We start from the raw sequence: 20985 nt of genomic DNA, 5'->3' as shown, positions 1-20985 counted from the left end.
AACTAAAGCTGTGCAAAAACAAGATTGTTCAAGATAAAAGCAAGCACTGAGAAGGTATTTGATCAAAGTTGTTTGTTTGGTCTGTTATGCAAACAGCATAACAATTCACATGTTAGGAAATATGAAGATGAAGTCTTGGCACTGTAAGTACGCTTTCAATTTTGGAAAAGCCTTTTTAAAAACTGCTAACGTTGAAGCATGTGTTCTTTCAGTGCCCTCTAGTTCATTACTAGCACTGTCAGTGCGCCCCAGGGTGGCTGTGGCTACAATGTAGCTTGCCATCACCAGTGTGTGAATGTGTGTGTGAATGGGTGGATGACTGGATATGTAAAGCGCTTTGGGGTCCTTAGGGACTAGTAAAGCGCTATATAAATACAGGCCATTTACCATTTCATTGATATCAATGATAGTTTATTAGTCTCTTATTTAAAACTTGTTATAGAGAAACACTATATGGACAAAAGAACTGGGCTCTGCACACACTGGACTTACAGGAGCTGCTCAGTAATGGAAACCATTGGCATGATGATCCCAGTACACAGTTATTTTGCTGAGGTTAATGCCAGAAGAGGTTTGGAGCTCGTCAGTTACTGAGTCAACAGAGCATTGGTGACTTTTGTATGCTGTGTTGCTCAGCACTCAGTGACACCACATTTACGTGGTCAACCACTTTGTGACTGAGTTGCTTTGGTTCCTAAAAACTTCCACTTTGCAAAAATACCACTTACAGCTAATTGTGGAATATTTAGGAGAAAGGAAATTCCATGAACTCACTTGTTCCAACAGTAGCAACTCATCACAGTTTCTCAAATGTTTGAAAAGGCAGACTGCATGGTTGGGCTGGAATTTACACTCCTGTGGCAATGGGACTGAAAACACCTGAATTCAGTGTGGGTCCAATACTTTTGTCAATATAGTGTGTAAACCAGTTCGATAGCTTAGATCTGCTGGCTAATTTACGTTTATTTTTTTATTGTCTCCTTGATGATTTAGAGTGTGAGCTCCGAGCCCTAGAAGATGTAGCTTTATTACCAGAGCTCTTACTGGCATTAGTGTACAACTCCTCTGTGTTTCTACTTGTAGATGTAAATGATCTTTGTCTAGACTCTCTACAGATTCCGGTCATCCTGGTTCTACTTGCTGAATTGTTAACAGAGTGTGATGTGACTGCCTGGGCCCTTGACGGACTTGAATTGAACTGTGCAGAGTCTGACAGATACGTGTTATGGCATGCTGCTGCTGCTTGTACAGAATTAGACCTGCGACCTGACTGCTTTCTCCTCACAGAAACATCTGATTTAGGGTTTAGAGCATGATTTTGTTGGCTTTCACCCCATGCTTCACTGGTGTTAGCATACACACACACCGTTTTAGAAGAGGTTAGTTTATCTATAGAAGAAGAAAACAAAGAAGACTTCAGTCTGGCAGAAGAGGCAGGTACAACGCGAGTTGTGATGAAAGTGTCCTGACGTAAAGGGACAGAAGCTCTCCGGACTGATGCTCCCTTTTTTGATTCACTTACAGGATACATTTTAGAGCTTAAATCACTGTTCACAGAACTGGTGGAGCCTTTATAGGTCAGGGAAAAACCACAATTCAACTCTGTGTTACAAACATCACTGACACTATGACTTCTAATAAAAGTGGCATCTCTTTGGAGACCCTTGCTTCCGCGTGAGCGGCTGCTGGTTTGGCTGGAGTTGTCAGGATAAAGAGAAAGAGGGGTTCTTACAGGGCTTGTGTGGAGGCTTCTAGTTAGAGATCGCAGGTGGTGAGTAGCAGGAACGGGGCTAGACCGTGGACTGCTCCTCAATGGAGGCCGGGCGGGACTGCTTCTGGGGCTCCGAGGGGCACGGCCTGACTTGGTAGCAAGCTCTTTGGCCCGAGAGCGACGGGGGCTGCTGTTTAAGCTGTGTGGAGACATAGGGGCCTCCAGGTCCTCCAAACGTTGAGTAAGAGCCAGCTTCTGCTGGATGGCCATACGCAGAAGAGAATTCAGTGTCTTCTTCTCATCCTCAGCAGCAGCTAGCTGCCTCTGCATCTCATCCAGCTGGGTCACATACTGATCACACCTGAGAGATGCAACATGCAGCAAGAAATAAAGACAGAGGCATAGAAATACATGCTTCACACTAGGGCTGCTCGATTATGGCAAAAATGATAATCACGATTATTTTCACTGAAATTGAGATCACGATTATTTGACGATATTTATTTAACCCTTTAAGACCTACTATAGAACCAAGTCCACCAGAGCTTATATTATTTTTTTTACATGCTGTAGTGCCATTTGTGGGAGCACTTCAAGTTGCTATACATCAATACAACTGTTATAGCCCATATTTTAATAATATGTATGCATTAAGTCCATAGTAATTACATAAATTGCAAAAAAGTGCAATAAACTACAAAAAAAATTGAAAATTGCTTTTGTTTTGTTTACATATATTTCTACTTGGAGAAATTTAAGAGGTTTATCCCTCAAAACTTTAAATACAATAAAGTTGCAAAAAATAGTTTCCCACCACAGGAAATTTATTTTGAGTGTCTTCATAGTTTTATTTTGGAGATACAGCAATTTTTATATACTGCAGGAAAAACAAAAAACAGTCCTATGATGCAAATTTGCAAAGAAAACAGCAGGTGCATCATTTCACTGTGGGAAGTGTTACGAACAGCTGATAGGAACGGCGAAGCGTGTTTCTGGAATATTATGTTTTTGTTCCTGCAAGCGCTTTTTATGCAATTTTTGCAAAGCTATATGTGGAACGAAACCGTGACCGAGGACAAGCTGATGGCATCAGATGTAAGTACAACTCCTCCGGTTTCATATGCAAAACAAATTATTGCGCTAGCTTACATGGTTCAGGTTCTACAGGGATTTAAAAATAGTTACGCAAAACGGAGCGTGCTGCTCTGACCGGCTTTAAAGGGTTAACAATGACTTTTAAAAAATAATATAAAATAGTGTGCAACACCACTGAAGTTTTTTTTTTTTTAAACTCTCTTTTCAACCAACGGCAGTCACTCTCCAAATAACTTCTGCTTAGCTTTCCGAGCTTCCCTCGGGTCCTCTTAATCAGTGGTCTCCAACCTTTTTTGCGCCACGGACGGTTTATGCCCGACAATATTTTCACGGACCGGCCTTTAAGGTGTCGCGGATAAATGAGGGAGGGGCTAATAATCGGCTCAGTCATTTTTAATGATCGTTGAAAGCCCAGATCGTAATCGTGATTAAAATTCGATTAATTGAGCAGCCCTACTTCACACGACTTATAGTGTGTTAAATGCAAACATCAAACACCAGCAGGGATTGCAACTGAAGATTATTGTTATTATTGGTTAATTTTACAGGCTAACAAATCATTAAAAATATCACAAGCTATCACAAGTTACAAAAGCAAAACTTTTTTCCCACGGATTATTTTTTGTAGTTAAAATAAATAAATTAACATTGATATCAAACTGAGATAAATAATGTTGGAAAAGCTTCAATTCATTCATTCACTGGCAACCGGGAACGATGCTAACTGGAAAATGTAAGTAAAAATATGTTTAAAATGAGTACGGTAATACACCCTTATTTTCATATATTGTAGAGATGCACTCATACTAGCTATCCACATGATGGCTCCACTGAACCTGATTCTAAGCAAATATCTTTTTATAAAGCTGTAATCTCTATCCTATTGGAACAGACAGTAGCAGCCCTTCATTACTGGCTCTTCTTCAATCCTTCTTAGGGATAACAACTGTCTGGAAAGGGCCTAGACGGTCTAATACATGGCCAAGAACCTTCTCAGGGCACTTTGGCAACACATAACACAATCACCAAAAACAGAAAAATAATCATTAGTGCACTCATACAAATCCCAAATAAAAACACCGCAAAGAAGAGGTTAGTGAGTCAAGTGTTATGATCTGTATGTTTAACTCTTAACATCTTCCCCTTGATAGCATGGTGGTGTTTATAGTCAAACCCATGTCCTACAAACGTTAAGTCTTTCTTAAAGGTGACCTTGCTTGATCACCCATCAGCACAGGGCAAAGCATGTGGTTTGTAATCTTCACGTGAACTAGTGGATTGCCCATAGGTGTAATAAGCATGGTAAGCTCATTACACGAGTGAAAGCAAAAGCTGTACCTTAGCAAGAGCACAACTAATAAGCCTTAAAACTACTAGTACAGAGCCAAATACAATCCAGTTTTAAGACATTTTAAAGCAGTTTTTTAAATGTTTGTTTCTTCTAACTTTATTAAATATATGATTGTGTTATATTTGTCCTCCCTGAGTCAGTAATATGTTTTGCTTCAAATCACATGAAATGAAAGCTTACCGGCTGGCGAACATGACTCGAAGAGAAGAGAAGGTGGCAGCGTCCTCCTTCAGGGCTTTGAGCTCATTTCGGAGCTTCATCATGGTCTCTGACACCATACTCTTCTCCGTCTCATACTTTGTTTTCAAATTGGATAAGGCCAACTCTGCAGTCTGCAATAACAAAAATATTATTTAGTATCAAAATGGGGTTTTAAAAACACATTATGATCTGTTGCTGGTATGAAAACACATTATTTAAAATTATGCACTTCTTTCAAAACTAGGAATACTCTGGAGACACTTGCATGCGATAATAAATGCCGGCCAAGAATTTAGGGTCAAATTCCTTAGATTTGAGTAGCTTCAGTGACAACTCAACTGTTCCTGTCCTATGTGACTACAAAATTTCCTGTTAAACAGCAATCTCGGTCAGAGTTTTAAAGATCAATGAAAAGAAAAATCACTATTATGAAGAAGGCACAAAATCAACAATATGACTCTATAGTTTAAACACGCTGTATCTTAAGCAAATAGTTTGTTCTAAATCACGTTTGCCCCACTAATGGGATTGCTTTTTACTTATCTGTTCTCCAAATACAAATATCAGTGTAACAATCTCATGTGTAAATGGTTTGATTACATCAGAGGCACCAGTGGACAGCTAACGTCAACAGACTTGAGAAGGAAAACTATTGTCAGTGACCACTGGCCCATCAAACAGATTACCTTAAGTGTGCGTATGTGTATACAGGACTGACTGTTCAGGTAATGACAGAAACAGGTCATGCAATGCTGAACATAGCACATCAGAGGAGAGGTTGAACTCTCTTTCCCTCTTCCCTTTGTGCTATGTCACATCAGAGGAGAGGCTGATGTACTCAAGGTGCACAATCATGTGGGTCCAGGGGACTGTCTAGACAAGACATTGATGAGACAGGTCACCCATACTGCTTATGTGAGATTATGGATGGATAATACTCCTGCAAAGTGAGTTATATAACAAGCACGTTTGGCGTCTCCAGTTGGACTGGTCAGTGCTTTCAGCAACATGCTCTCTCACTTGACCTAATTCTCAGTGAGCAGACAATTTCCTGAAGTACTTTTATATGGGGAAATGCACAACATCAATATAGTTACAGGATTATTTTATTATTGTTGGCTGTATCTGTGAATAGCAATTGTTTTCCCAACTTTTTTACTTACTCAACCTAACAGGAAGTGCTATGTCAAACATTTTTTAATGTTATGTTTGCTTTAAATTTACTTGGAGTTGGCACCAAAGTAACAGACAAAAGTAAAAGCAATAGTTACTGCGGCTGTGTGTTATTATAAACGAGGATAAAAATAGTGCGCATGAACTTTGCAAAAAGCAGCTTGCACATCAAAGCTCAGCAATCAACTCAACACTGAAATCTTTTCACAGCAAACTTTTACTTTAAGTGTCATGTTTACTGTCATGTTTACTGTCACCAGCAACTTTGAAGTTGCTGGTGACAGTAAACACAAAACCAGCAGCTTTGTCATAATAAGAAAATGGTGTGTTAGAATGAATTTATTTTGCATAATCAATGATAGCAGCAATGCTTGTCTGGCTGCTTACTGATACTTAAGTGATGGTGTGTCTGGTACGGTTATTGGGATTTACTGCCAGTCTCCGGTACCAATCCCTGCTTATTATAATAAGGCTAAGCAGAATGCACTCAGTGGACTGTGGCCAGTTTTAGTTAATCTAAGGATTTGTTGAAAAGCAGATAAAATTTCACTCAAGATTTTCATTGGTTGACTAGAGGCCTATTAAGGGCTCCAACATACTTCTATGGTGATCCTACACATAACGTATAATTGCATTCCAGAATTTCCAGTTGAAGTCAGAAATCTGAATTCCTGAGTTCCCAGTCACAATTTTTCAAAGTCTGAGCATCCCCACCAAGCTTGACTGAACAATCCAAGATGACAGCAATAAATGTAAAGTTAAAAGGTAAAATTGTATAACTTGCAATTTGTTCTGTCACTGCTGTGTATTCATGACTTGCTAATGAAGCCATATGCATAGCTCTGACACAGCACAGCGCAAAGAAAAAAAAAAAGTTAGTGATGCATGAATGACTCGATCTTGCTAAGAAGCAAAACAAATTCAGCAAAGCAATGAGAAACACCGAGTATTACTGGAACACACTTGACTAAGGAGTTACGTCATCCCCAGCTTTGACGTCTGACTTCTGAGATAAACAGAACACAGCATTAGGACAGCTGTGCAGACCAAGCCCTACATGTCGTAACTCTTTACTGTCACCAGGGGGCAGTGTCAGAAACAACTAAGTGAATTTATAAAATATAAAGAGTTGAAGCAAAACAAAGTGTTAAAAAAACAAACAAAAACAAAAAAATGTGTCCACTGCAGTCACTGTCTCTGATTCTTGAGCTGAATTTGTTGATCACAAATTTTTTGTCCTCTCACACTTCTCTTGCTTGTGGCGAAAGCAACTCTCAGACACATAACTAGTTGTACCATAAATTACCCCTAACAAGAGATGACAACTCTTTTATCTTATAACTTATATCTAACACAGACTAATGGTTAAATATTAGCAAGGTTAATTTTCAGACAATCTGTGTAAACCAAGGTAGCTATTCTCAAAATTATGTTCATATAACAAAACAAAAACAATGAAGCCTGCCTTCTATGAGTGAAAGTGGGAAAGTATAGGAAAGCTTGATTTTAATATCAAGCAGCAAAACTACAAACACTGACCTTAGACACAAAAGAATTAAAGATCAAATGACATTAGTTGGCCTCAATTCTAAACAAGGCACATTCCAAGAGACCTTTAAGCCCTTTTTCCTTTAGTACTTACTTGGATCGGCTCAACTTGGCTTGATTTGTTTTCATTACAATCGAGTACCACCTAATATGTGTGGGGTCATTATACCAACATAGCCAATGTCCTGTGATGCCACTGACTAACAAATTGGTGGCATGCAGTCTGTTGACGTCACATTTTAGAAATGACTCTGATCGCTTGGAACCCCAGCCAAGTAGATAGTAAAAAAAAGTCCCTGGAAACACTTACTATGACCTAATGGAAAACCCTAAAAACTGCATCAAGCCGTGACAATCAACCCGAATAGGTACTAACTGATAGGGGCCATTACTTATTCATAAATGGGACATACGACTTGTTTCGGACAGTGAATGAGCTACGGTGTATATCAAGGTGCTTTACAGGTGAGGTTAGTATAACTGTCAGTGGTGACAATCCTGCTAAATGAGTTTTTCTTCTGTTAAACAAATAAATTATTTAAATTATTTCTTTTAACATGTATCAACAACCTGACATACACAGGGAGGATGAGATGAAGGCGAAAAAACAGAAAGAAAATGCTTATACAAATGGCATTTGTGTAGATTTAAAGACAAATAGTTTTTCAATATTTGGCATGGTGTTTGTAAAAACAGGTTTGTCAGAGTAACAGTGGTAAGTGTGGAAGTTATGTCAATGCTGTACATGAGAATAAACATGACTGGTGACATAACACCATCTACATATATATGAATGGGGCAGTAATTGTAAAGACTGTAGCAAAGGGCTGGTGCCAAACAGCCGATACACTCACAACTTCAGCTCCTTCTGAAGTAACACTATACTTCCCTTCACTGAAGATAAAGACAAACATTACAACACAGATACTTGCTTACTGTGACCTACCTGTTTGTTAGCCTTGAGAACAGTCCTGAGGGTAGCAATCTGTTCTCTCTTGGTACTCAGAAGAGACTTGAGTTTTAACACTTCCTCCAAGAGGTTTTCATTGTCCCGCTCTGCCTCTCCACTGCTGCTTAGCCCTGAGTAGGGCACTGCACCCCTCTGACGACAAAGGTCCACTGCCACCTGAGAGAACAGAGACAGATATTTATAAGGGTTAGCACAGTTAGTCTGGCAAATAACATTTCTTATATAACGGGAACAACATTTTGATTTAAAAAAAAAAAAAAAAAAAAAAAAAATCTTTATCACGAAACGATCACATTTCTTAACAATAACACTGAAGTGGCAGGAATAAATCTTCAAACATGTAAAAGAGGATTTATTTTTTGTTTGAGAATATGCACTTCTCTAGTTAATGAACTTGTTACCACCCTGTCTTTTCTTTCGGTGTAATGGAGGTTACAGTTCTACTCTGACCCCTGATAAGCCGCTACATTCACGCCCACACGTGTCACTGTAGCCCATGCCAGGCACTGGATTTGTGCAGACATGGGACCAGCTGAACTCTGTTAACAGGCTGAGCAGATTATTAGGTTCAGTGAAACATTTGTAAAGGAGTTAAGGATTTTACCCAGAATAAAAGTTTGTTTTTCAGCATTAGGGTTACAGCAAAAAAGTTTGAGAATTTGCACTGGTTACAAGTTTTAGTTCACAAAGAACTAAGTAGTGTTGGAGTACTACATTAATAAATGTCACAAGAACTACACTTTTTGTCTTACCCGAAGATGTTTTATCTGGCAACGGATGACTGCTACTAAGTTGCGAACATTGGAAGGGTCCCTGAAATCTAGGGTGGGGGATCCAGGGCAGGTAGGAGAGTCTCCACTGGTTACAGCACTGTCAACTTCTCCCATAAACTGCAACGCTGCAGCTTTCGAAATGAACATGTCATTGGCTCGAGTCTTCTTTTGGACGCTGTGCTGGGAATAGAGGTGTGATCTTCTGGCGCTGCCTCCTGACCTGGCACCATCACGATAATAGTCCAGGGTGACCCGTTTGGGAGTAAGGTTGTTGCATACACAGATGTGGTGATACAGGTTGGACAGCTCCTCAGAGAAGGCCAGCAGCTCTTCCTGAGCAACACTTAAGTGCCCTTCAGAATCACTTGCCACTTTCCGTGTTGCTCCAATCTCCTTCTCCAGCTCACTGATGCGCTCTTGATCTTGCTTGCTGGACTTGATACACTGACGGATTTTGTCAGCCAGCTCCTGGGCCTCAGCCCTCCAACGCTCCTTCTCTTGCTTGTATCTCTGCTCCAGGGTGTTATAACGTGTTCCTGCCTGAGACAGTTCATCTCGCAGCTTTAGAAGCTCTTCGCTAGCCGCGCGCATACGCGCTTCCAGCACCTCCTTGCTCTTGGTGTCTACCTCATAGTCAAATACAGCATTGCCACCATCTTTTTCTGTCTCATTATCTCCTTTGTCATCCACCTCTTGGCTTTGTTGTCGACTACTCTGCACAGCTTCCAGCTGCTGGGTGAGAGAGCCAACCTTGTCTTCTTGCTGACTGAGTGCCTGTCTGGACATTACCAGCTGCATCTGCAGTTCCTCCACCTTGCTAGTCAAGCTGGACTTCTCTCGCTCTGCCTGGATGTACACACAAACATAACATGAGAAGTCTGTAATTATTAACATCAGTTCACAGAACAAGAACAATACTGAATGTTGATTAATTTCAAAACAAAAAGGGAGGTTATAAATGTCTGTGACACACATTTCTCCCCCACCACCTTTACTCATTATAAATTTTTAATGTCAAATAGCGACATCTGTTCAGTAGGAACTTTCAAACCCAGCCTCTTGATTTAAGTGCACCATGAATAATATATTTACATTACATAGAGAGCAATGACAGCTCAAGACATTCTTCATTTCCTGAAGTACCCTTTGGTTTATGAAGCTTTATCAGGTGGGAGCTGGAGAAAGTGCTTGATGGAATACACAATATATATTAATGCTCCTCCTCCATCACAAAACGGATGTGGTCTAGAGCAGGAAGTGGCAGAGAGCCCTGCTAACAGCTTAGCGCACAGACTAAATTGTATATCCTCCTTACTTAGCCAAGCCAGATAACAGCTTTCTATTTTACATATCTACAGTAAATAAACTGTCTAAACCTTTTAAAGGCTTTTAAATTCATATATAAAAGGTCATAAGAAAGCAACATAGGGTAAATGCTTAAGTAATTATCAAATTATTGTGTGTTATTTTTCTTAACTCTGTTAAGACTATTAATGGGCACCCAAGCATCTGAGAAACAATGATACCCTAAACCCTAATTCTACTTTTAGTGATACTTGAAACTGACTGTGATGGCTATAGAATTACCACACTAAACTAATGATACTTCCATACCCAAACGTTTGCAAATTCTCGTTACCTCTGTACACAATCCATAAAATGACTTCATTCTCTTAATAACATGTAGGATTGAAGTTACTTTTTTTTTAGTTCCTTTTAATCATTTGTCCTCAGTGGGATACCACAAAGAAGCATTTGAAAAAAAGGTAAGTGTTTTTCTGTTGCTCACCTGTAGGAGCTGCTGCTTTAGTTTCTGACTGTCTGAAAAGTGTAGCTCACTCAGCAGGTCTGCGACCAGTCCAGAAGCAGGAGCACGAAGTACATCACTGTGGCGTGGGGTGGAGTAGCGATGGATGAGGCCGTTACTTTTGGAGCCACCCAAGTGAGGAGGGTTAGCAGAACTGGAAGAAGATCCAGGACCGTTATTAAAACCGCTGTCCTGATTCTCATCCCCATCCTCCCCTTCACCCTCTCCACCCTGGCCCTCTTCCTGGCTGTCATCCAGCTGCTCCAAGTGGAGCTCCAGGTTCCCCACAGAATCAAAGGGGTTAAGGGTCAAGGCAGAGAGCTCCCGCCGCAGACTGTTTTTCTGCTCCCTTTCCTCCTTCAGTGCTTCAAGGGCCTCATCCAGCTGCCTCTCTGCAATCTCCCTCAGTCTTCCAGCTTCCTCCAGCTGTCCTCGCAGCTCCTCCTGCTCCTCGTTCTTCTGGGTCAGCTCCAGCTTAATTGATTCAAACTCAACCTGAAATAAGATTAGAAGCAGGACAAGAAGACTTTCTTTGTTACTTTATTCAGCTCATTTAGTATGAATGGAAATTGTATCCCTAACATGCAAATACACTTATCACTGCATTTAGCAAAGTTACACTCACAACCAGACAGCTTCAGTAGGCAAATGAAAACTACACTGTCTGACTTCATAGTCACCCAAACCAATAATTTTATTATTGCTATAGCATAGTTTCTTCCCCTCTGCTGTTGGACACATGAACAATAACCATATGACTGTTCCCGCTACTAACACATGACCCTACGCTGTGTTCACATGTTTGGCACTGATCACCACCTGCACTCATGTATACATCTTTCAACGTAGCACTCTTAATTCTTATTCTCATGTATATATCTCATGTATAGCTCATGCACATATCTTTCTATGTAGCACTTTTAATTCTTATCCCTACTTTTATTTTTTTTCATGTCTATTTAAGTGCTATTTATGACACTATGTTTGCACTGAAGCACCGCAGCAATTTCCTAATGTTGTAAACCTGCTCAACATTTGGCAATAAACCCCTTTCTGATTCTGATTCTGATTCATAAATGAACAGTCAAAATAAAGTGGATAAAAATGTATCCATTTAGGAATTCTAATAACAATGTTTGCTGGGCTCTTGCTAGAAACACAGTAGCTTTTAGAAGCTTAACTTAAGCTTAATTTATAACAGTATTTTTAACAGTATGTTTGCACTGAAGCACCACAGCAATTTCCTAATGTTGTAAACCCGCTCAACATTTGGCAATAAAACCCTTTCTGATTCTGATTCTTTCTGATTCTGACATAAAGTACACATAAAATAATGCATGTTTCTTATAAATAGCTATAATATAACATTGAAATTGTCCTTCTATGATTGACAGGCTAAAGATCAGTTAGGGTACATGTGTTAACATCAAAGGGCCAAATCTGTACAGTCATGGACAATTTTTAGTCTGGCATGGATATCATTTTAGGTTATTGAGAAATTCTGGTCTGCCAGGCTGTAGCTGTGGTCTCTGCAGGTTAAAAGCTTGCTAACACAGAATGCAACAAAATGAAAGAAGAAAAAAAAAGAAAAGTTTATACTGAGGGCAGACAATTCCAACCAAAGCAAGAAACTGGACAGCTTATGCTTTTACCAAGTGTAAAGAAAGGCCAGTGTATCTTTCTCAAGAGACATAAAATGTCTCTTGAGAAAAAACATAATTTGCAGCATTGCACTAATGTTTGAATTAAAATGAATTATTAAAAGCCAAGCTAACACTAGTTCTCAAGTTCAGGCTGTTAAAAAAGGTACTTATTTGGCTATATGGTAGCTTACTACAATAGTAAGACTAATAATTGGCTAGCTTTTATGTGGACCACATTATGTGTGAAAAGGCCAAATGAGACATACATTTTGGACTCAAAGCATGTCCATCTGTCCCTTCATGTGATTCTCATTTTCCAGTGTGTCCCTCAAATGAAAATGAATGTGGTTTCATTTAAAAATTATATTCCAGACAGAGAGATACAGATGACAAAATATTTTCTTTCAAAGTCAACTCACAGGTCACATACATTTTTCCCAAATCTAGTACTGACAGAGATGTGTATGCACATCAAGCAGACTTGGAATAACTGCTTAATACAACAACCAACATGAAAAATTTACATATAAGTACAGTGTCTATGGAGCATTTTCCAAAGCTGTGCTTATATTTACAAAATATTCTCACATAAAATTATTAAAACAAAAATATCTAAATTCTCAGAGCACATAATGTCCTCTAGAATGTGAAAAAATAAATAAAAAACACAACATCCCGAAATATCTTGAGAAACATGAAATAGTTACACTGAAACATGGTTGCCATGGTGCAACACACAGCTATAATTACACACTTTCAATCACACTGCATTACAAATGTTAAACTGGCTTTGGTATTCGGTGGAAGCAGGTTTTATGGGAATATACTGTCTAATGAAAAACACAGGTAGTTATGAGATGAATAGCATGTCCTCTGCTGTGGGAGCTGCTTCATTTGGTGAAAAGAACAACACTATTCACCCGGCAACTAGACTGTCCAGTCTGTTCACCAGCAGCTTTTTTGTTACCGTCCTTTGAAGTTTTGACAACAAACATGTTGTGTGGTATAGTGTATTTGTTTACCTTCCTCCTCATGTGTGAAGGTGGAGGAACAAAACCTTACTGAATTATTTCTCTTCATTTCTCCATACGGTTGGAGATTAGGGTTATTGATAGAGGAGAGAGATGGGCAGAGCAAGCGAGCTCTGGCTTTGGGCATTATCAGGTTTAGCTAAAACCCTCGCAGTTACCCCACCACACTAGTCTACTTCAGGTAATTCAGAAACTCTGTAACAAAGGTAACCTGCTTTTCTGTGTCACCATGCTCTCTGGCCCTAGAAATTCTGAACACTACTGTTTCACACATCCATGTCTCCTCGTCAGCCCCTTCCTGCCCCTTGCCAATTTTTTAAAAAAATGTTTCAAATTTATGCAGCAGATGGGACTCAGGACATATAGAGTGGAGATGGGGGTTGTTTATCGATTTATTTCATATTCTTTCAATAATAAAATCAATAAATATAATGTTATACAAAAATGATTGTGTGAAGGAAGGTGACAACTGACCTGGTTTTCCTTGAGCACAGACACCTGCTTTTGCAGAGATATGTTCTCTTCCTCTAGCTCCCCATTGTCCTGCAACTGGCGCAGCTCACGCACTTTATATTCCTTTATTTCATCCCTCAGGTGGCCTTTCTCTGCCTCAAGACACTCACACTCCTGTGGAAGAAAATCCACAGTAAAATCAGTACAAAGCACAGCTTAACATGCTTAACTGTCAATTACATATCATATACTGTTAATTCTAGGCTAGAGAACTAATATTTTCTCCAAAGGGATTTAATTTTTATTTGCATTTATCACGAGAAGAGGGAGTACTGAATGAGTACACCATACCTTCTTCAGCTGGGTGGAGAGCCCCCCAAGTCTATCAATCTCTGCGTGGGCATTGCCCAGAGCAAGGCGTGCTTGCTTCAGCTCTGTCTGAACTTCCTCTATGCGCGTTGCCATGGCAGCCTCTTTACTGGCAGTCTCCTGTAGCAGGCTCTCCTCCCGGCACTCTCCATCAGCAGCTGCACGTTTCTGGCTGCTCACAGAATCTGCAAATGCCTTAACACAAACAAAAACTAATAAGGACAGCTCTAAAACACTATTTGACAGACTATTGTGTTACACATAAGGGGGGAAACAATAACATTTGACCCATATCATTATAAAGATAAGAAATGTAAACAATGTAAACAAAGGAGAGGAAATTGCACTTCTCTGTCAGTTTTCAGTGGACATTAATCACCTGAGACCTGACTGCAATGAGGAAATAGCTGATATGGTTCTGTAACCTTGGACCTTAACAGCAATTTCCACATCATTTTTGCAGTTCTGTTTGTCTTGCCTTATACTATGACCCTAATAGATTACAGTTATCTAGCAATAACATGCATTTTTTCACAGCGTGCCACAACCACAGACCTTGACACACATTATGCACCAATAAGTGCTAATGAAAGAAAGATCACATAAGGGTTTTAATGAAACAAACAAGCTACTAAACATGCCTAAATGATCACTAATAATATGGTTACATAATGACCAGCACAGGAGCTCAACCCTGCCAAAACCTAAATGGGTAAATAGCCAAAAATAAAAAAGGAGGTTTACACTGATTTTAAAAATAGCTGAAATCAGAAACAGTACAGCACTTAAATTTATATGGCATTATAAAGCATCCCAGCTGACCACTTTTACTGTTATTCTTACAGATAAATTGATTAATATCAGTAACTACCCGTAAGAAGGATTTTTTTTTTTTTTTAATTTCTCCCCTTTTAATTTGAACAGGCAGATGGAATAACTGCAAAATCAGAAATCTGCCCACATGACCGGACTTAGTTTTATAGGATTAATTTCTTACATAAATCAGTATTTAAAAACCTGTTCCAGTAATACCAAATACCTTTGTGGGTCTATAAGTATTTGTGACAAAATTTACATTAGGAAACACTTGTTAAAACATTCTTAATGTGCTAATTATTCTTCAGTTTTCTGTATGGAAACAACACTGCATTAATCAGTTATTTTAGCAGAAATTCAGTGGCAATATGAAAACGGAGTCTAATACAGTTTTTGTACCTTTAAAATTGAGATTCAAACGATCTAGTAAATATGGTCAAGTCAGTGTTACTATACAATGGTTATTTACTTAACCCCCCCCCACAATGGTGGAAAGTGCATTGTTTATAATATGAAAAGCCTATGCATTATTTCAATGTATCTATGAAAGGCATGGTTTAAACATAATCAGAGCTTTGCTGTATTGGCCTGATCTTTTATCTTGAATATCCTGCTCTGACCATATTAAATCCTTAATGCTTTAACATAACGAATCAAAATCAGCTAAATTTAGACATCCAAATTAACATATGTTAATAGCAACATGCTGACTAACTGGATGCAAAAACGTCATAATCAGTTAACACTCTTCTCCTGCCAACATCAAATGACATGTGAGGCAAACCTGACTCAACATGATCACAAGACAAGACATTCAAAGTATAATATTAGGTCACAACTGTAACAGAGCTGTTATTGTTTTATCAGAAAGTGAGAGCTACAAAAAGACAATGACGGAATGAACAGGCAAATTCATGACATAGTCCACTGGCACGTGTAAAAAAAACAAAACAAAAAAACCCCTCAACCATGGTATCTTTATAGGACTGCAAGACCGCAAGGCAGCTCCTCAACTATGAACTATAAAATGAATAAACTTAGAGAGATTGTGCTTATATATAATAGCAGCAATTATGGTGTTGATGGCATTTAAATTATGCCTACCAATAATGTAAACCCGTTAAACCTGATAATTATAAAATACAATTTTTGTATGGTGTCCATTGTTTCATGATTTTAATACCCTGCAAAATACAAGAGTTCTGTTTATTAGACCATTACTGTGAAAGCTTACAACGGGAAATGCATTTCATTGCGCACATTTTATTATATAAACAAAAGATCACACAGCAAGTATGTGATATAGGAAAACTACCTGGAAACCAGTGGAATGATGACCTCACAAGCTTACAAGGTAAATATGGTAAATGGACTGGTGTTTTTTTAGTGCTTTTCCCAGTCACACAAGCACTTTTTTCTATGCTTTCCCTATGTAAGTGCTTTCTATCTAACGTTCACACAGATTCATACTCTGATGAATGCATCAGAGAGCGAGTTGGAGTTAGTATCTTGCCCAAGGATATTTGGCATGCAGACTAGAGAAGATGAGGATCGAACCACCAACCTTCCAATTAGTACGTGACCTGCTCTACATCCTGACCTACAGCCACCCCAAATATATAAATAAACAATCTAAAAAAATAACATATGCCTTAGGTGCTCCTACCTCTTTGAGCTGTTGTAGCTCCAGTTTGAGAGATTCATGCTCTTCTTCCAGCTGTGTGTGTTTCATCTTGAGGGAAGCACTTTCCTCCAGCACCACCAGACCGTAGCGGGCTGCCTGTAGCTTTTCCTCTGTGGCCTCTTGAAGCTCGAGAGTCAGCCGCATCACTTCAGCCTTCAAATCCCTGCTCCCCATCTCCGCTTCCTCTTCTCCCTCGGCCATTGCACCTGCTGGGTCTGCACCCGCCTCCAGCATCCTTACTTAGTCTCCTGCTTGTCTGCAAATGTTTTACTGAGACAATTGCCTCCTTCACTCCTCTGCTTTCATTACGCCACACCACTACGGCAAAAGACAAAGAACATGGTTACATAAAATACTTGGAGATAGAGGTTTTTGCATAAATTGTAGTGTGACACTAATGGAGTAAACTGTAAGGTTTAACTTTGGGATTAGTTTAATGGGATAAAAGTTTTACTAAAGCTTTAAAGACCAGGAGAAAAATCTAAGAGATTAAATTAAGATCTAGTGCTGAAAGGGCTGCATTATCAGCTAGAGTGCTTTCTGATTTTTATTTTATTTTTTTGCATGATTGTCATACGTGATGTTTCAGATCATCAGTTTCTAATACTAAGAAAGATAACACAATAAAAATAAAATGCCCCTTTTGGTAAATCATATGTATTATTATTAAAATAATAATACATAAAATAATCACTTGAACAGAACATGTCTGACAAAGTGAATTAGGAAAAGAGATCTGGTGAACCTTCCCCCAGGAGTGGTCATCCTACCAAAATTACTCCAAGAGTGCATCAAGAACAACATCTGAAGAACAGCAGGTCTCGGGGGGGGGGGGGGGGGGGCAGTTTTCAACAATAAGAAAGAGGCTGGGCAAAGCTGGCATCCACAGGAGGGTTCCAGGATAAAAAAAAACTCATCACTGACTAAAAAGAACACAATGGTTCATTTTCAATTTGATCGAACCATGAATTCTGCTTACTACCACAAAATTCTGAAGGACAATATCTGACCATTAGTTCATAATAGTCCACTTAAGTATGGGAAGGTTTTTGAGTGGCCAAAGTCCAGTCTTAAATCTGATTAAGATGTTTTGGCATAACTTTAAACAGGCCACTCATGCTTGAAAATTACTCATTGTAGCTGAATTAAACGATTTCTGCAAAGAAGAATGACCCAAAATCCCTCCACAATGATGTGAAAGACTCATTGCCAGTTACTGCAAATGCCTGATTGCAGTTCTTGCTGCTAAGTGTGGCACAACCAGTTATTAGGTTTAGGGGGCAATTACTTCTTCACACAGGGACAGATAGGTTTGGATAGCTTTTCATAGCTACTGGTCCTTAATAAGCTAAATCATCATTTAAGAACTCCACTTTACATTTGCTCAGATTTTTTTTTTTTTTTTTTTTGGGGGGGGGGGGGGGGGGGGGTCTAATACTAAAATGTGTTTGATCTGAAACATAAGTCTGACAAATATGCAAAAACATAAATCAAGAAACCGTTTTTCACCGTCTAAGAAATGATTTAGACCTAAAACAAACAAATTGATTACTGAGGTTTCCTCACATCCCCATAATTAACAAAAACAGGCTTAAACTTAAATGCAAGAGGATGCTGATGCTATTTAGTATTTTTTAGTATTTATTTATTTATTGTCATTGTCAAGAACAATGAAATTGCGTTTGGGGCTTCCATACAACCCAAAAAAAAGAAGAAAATAATAAATACCCCTTAAAACCCAAGTGTACATATTTAACCCAGTGTGACTCCAATGCAATAAGACAATCCTTAGCAATAATGTTCGTAGAAATTCAGACAAAGACCTGAGAAACATGACAAAATACAACAATGCAACCCATTCAATATTATTGTACTGTGAGATATGATATCAGATATGATAGTTATCTATTTAAGAAAGAGGGGGGGGGGGGGGGGGGGGGGCAGGAGGGGGAAGAGAATAAAGATATGATGCACCAATGCAGACCAGTTCATTGCTATTAAGAAGTTGGATATGGTTATTGTCCGTGAGAGGGGGGCAGAGAGTTCAGGAGCCTCACAGCCTGTGGATACAGGCTGTTGGCCAGTCTGGATGTTCTGGCCTGTATAGACCTGTACCTTCTCCCTGAGGGCAGCAGATGGAAAAGGTGGCGCGCAGGGTGATGTTGGTCCCGCAGGATACTGTGCACCCTCCTCAGACAGCGAGTGGGGAAGATATTACTGATCTCTGGCAGACTTGTTCCAATAATTCTGCCAGCTTCTTTCACCACCCGCTGGAGTGCTTGCTGATCGGCCTTGGTGCAGCTGGGGAACCACACTAGAAATCCATACGTCAGAACGCTGCTGATGGCACAGTTGTAGAAGTTCAACATCAGAGATCTGGGAATGTGTGCGCTCCGCAGTCTCCTCAGGTAGTAGAGGCGCTGTTGGGCCTTCCGTACAACTGAGGTGATATGGTTGCCCCAGGACAGGTCCTCGGTCACAGTTACCCCCAAGAATTTAAAACTGCTCACCCTCTCCACCACCTCACTGCCAATGAAGAGAGGCAGATGGTTGTTATGGCCCCTCTTCCGGAAATCTACAATGATCTCCTTGGTCTTTTTGGTGTTTAAGACCAAGTTATTGTCGTGGCACCATGACTCTAGTTGTTGCACCTAGAGTCATGGTGCCACGACAATAACTTGGTCTTAAACACCAAGAGTAGCATCGACCAGTCTTCATCTTTCACACTACGCAAATTACTGCTAAACACTTGAAACAGCTGCTACACGACCAAGGCGCGGAAACAACATATGTTTACTTCGACCGGCCTGGGTGGGGCAGATTCCCACGATTTCCTCGTGTCCTCTTGTCTGACCGAAGATGGAAACACCAGCCGCTGGTCGTCCCGTGCCAAAGGATGTAGCTGCGAGTTAGTCATGAAACAAGCATCTGCTTCCTCTACGCCAAGAAACCGGTTCTCCGTGAACATGCACTAAGAGCTTGCAATTGAGAATATTCGCTATGTTTAAAAGCAAGAGGCTATTAATCAGATAAAACACATATTGACAGTAGTCAAAGACCACAGTGGAGTAACGTGGAAATATGACACAACTAGAGACAGCTAGCAGCACCAGGTTTAATCTAACGCTGATGCATAGCGAAACGGACTTTCGCTAGCTAGATAGCTTCTTAGCTTTGCAATTTCACCTTCCTACATAGCCTTAACCGAACGGACGCCAACAGTCTAACCGATTAACTAACTAACGGGGCTTGAACACTGTTGTAACAAGAGCCGGATCCTATCAGGCAAGCTAATTAGCCGGACAGCCATCATTAGCCTACCTACATACTCACCCTATGGCTTTATCCCAAAGATGGCACTCGGTGGCTGCTCGCAAACGTTAGCCTTGCACGTCCAAATGGAGCTGTCTCTCTTAAAAGCAACGGTTGCTAATTACGAAACAACAGCCAAGGATACCAACAGCGGCGGCAGCAGCAGTTTCCCTTCCTCCCACCAGTTCCTCCACCCGTTTCTCCTCCCGAGGTCGGGTGTCAAACGCGCGCCGAAACCGCCAAGGCACGAGGACCCCCTCTAGCTTAGCAACGAGGCAATACAACCTCACTAAGAACCTTATTTTTTATTATATGGCTAGTTTGGGCCAGTTGTTTCTAACAGGGCGTGTGAGTTAAACATTAAACCCTGAAATTAAAAAAATGTAAATTAATTAATTAATTAAAAAAAGAAAAATCAGTGAGTGAAAACACTTCCGGTCGTACCGTTCTTGCCTTCCGCTTTTCTTCCGGATGTGCACATTATTGTGGCTGTTTGGAGCGGTGTGTCCGCTCCAGCCAGTTGCAGTGCTACAAAATGAAGGTCGTTACTTGGAACATAAACGGCATTAGGGCCTTCAGAGGCGGCATAAAAAAGGCTCTTGATTCCCTGGACGCAGATGTTATTTGTATTCAGGAGACAAAAGTGACGCGTAAGTGATTAGCAATAGCTGGTTTGAAAACGCGGGAGCTGTCATCGTGCAAGGCGCCACAGTTAGAATGAAACTGTATGAAAATAAAAACGTTAACCCCTACTTTCTCCTCCACAGGAGACTTGCTAGATGAAAGGATTGCTATTGTTGACGGATACAACTCCTATTTCAGCTACAGCCGAGGGCGCAGTGGCTACTCAGGTTCAATACAAAGTTATATAACAGTTCATTTTGCGTCTGTGAGCCTTGAAAGTGTTTGTTTTTTTTCGTGTATTATCATCCAGTTATATTAAGTGCCAACATTCAAGAAAGTGCAGTCTTCTAAAATATAATGCCACATTTATACTTTACTGAAAAATTTCCTCGTAAAACTGCATTACACCCAATTCACCTCACAT

The 20985-nt window shown here is 39.9% G+C and overlaps 2 protein-coding genes across 2 annotated transcripts in view; one reads left to right on the top strand and one right to left on the bottom strand.

Annotated features, from left to right (window-relative positions):
- Window positions 1-1551: 1551 nt before the first annotated feature.
- On the bottom strand, window positions 1552-20127 carry LOC146610900 (protein bicaudal D homolog 2). The gene is made up of 10 exons (XM_085345566.1): window positions 19959-20127; window positions 16608-16943; window positions 14108-14320; window positions 13778-13930; window positions 10612-11124; window positions 8802-9668; window positions 8026-8205; window positions 4338-4489; window positions 1733-2072; window positions 1552-1569 (listed from the first exon to the last, which is right to left on the bottom strand). Exons 2-10 carry the CDS (start codon window positions 16857-16859, stop codon window positions 1552-1554), a joined length of 2688 nt encoding a protein of 895 aa, XP_085201692.1. The 5' UTR covers window positions 16860-16943; window positions 19959-20127.
- Window positions 20128-20440: 313 nt separating this feature from the next.
- Window positions 20441-20985, top strand: part of apex2 (APEX nuclease (apurinic/apyrimidinic endonuclease) 2) — a 5018-nt gene continuing 4473 nt past the window's right edge. Inside the window, exons 1-2 of the mRNA XM_085344913.1 lie at window positions 20441-20587; window positions 20705-20788. Coding sequence (XP_085201039.1) covers window positions 20473-20587; window positions 20705-20788 — 199 coding nt within the window. The 5' untranslated portion in view covers window positions 20441-20472. The remainder of the gene's footprint in view (window positions 20588-20704; window positions 20789-20985) is intronic.

This window comes from Diplotaxodon limnothrissa, linkage group LG20 (assembly GCF_057381915.1).
Source record: "Diplotaxodon limnothrissa isolate DT_005_m linkage group LG20, D_limnothrissa_male_GT1.1, whole genome shotgun sequence".
Lineage (NCBI taxonomy): Eukaryota > Metazoa > Chordata > Actinopteri > Cichliformes > Cichlidae > Diplotaxodon > Diplotaxodon limnothrissa.
This window is presented reverse-complemented; position numbering and strand designations above follow the sequence as displayed.

Bases quoted from the DNA above. Each gene is read 5' to 3' on its own strand.
- LOC146610900 (XM_085345566.1), bottom strand. From the start codon at position 16,859: ATGCTGGAGGCGGGTGCAGACCCAGCAGGTGCAATGGCCGAGGGAGAA. The intron at 4,490-8,025 runs GTAGGTCACAGT...TTGTTATTGCAG, and splicing joins TTCTCAAGGCTAACAAACAG to ACTGCAGAGTTGGCCTTATC. The intron at 2,073-4,337 runs GTAAGCTTTCAT...TGCATCTCTCAG, and splicing joins CGAGTCATGTTCGCCAGCCG to GTGTGATCAGTATGTGACCC.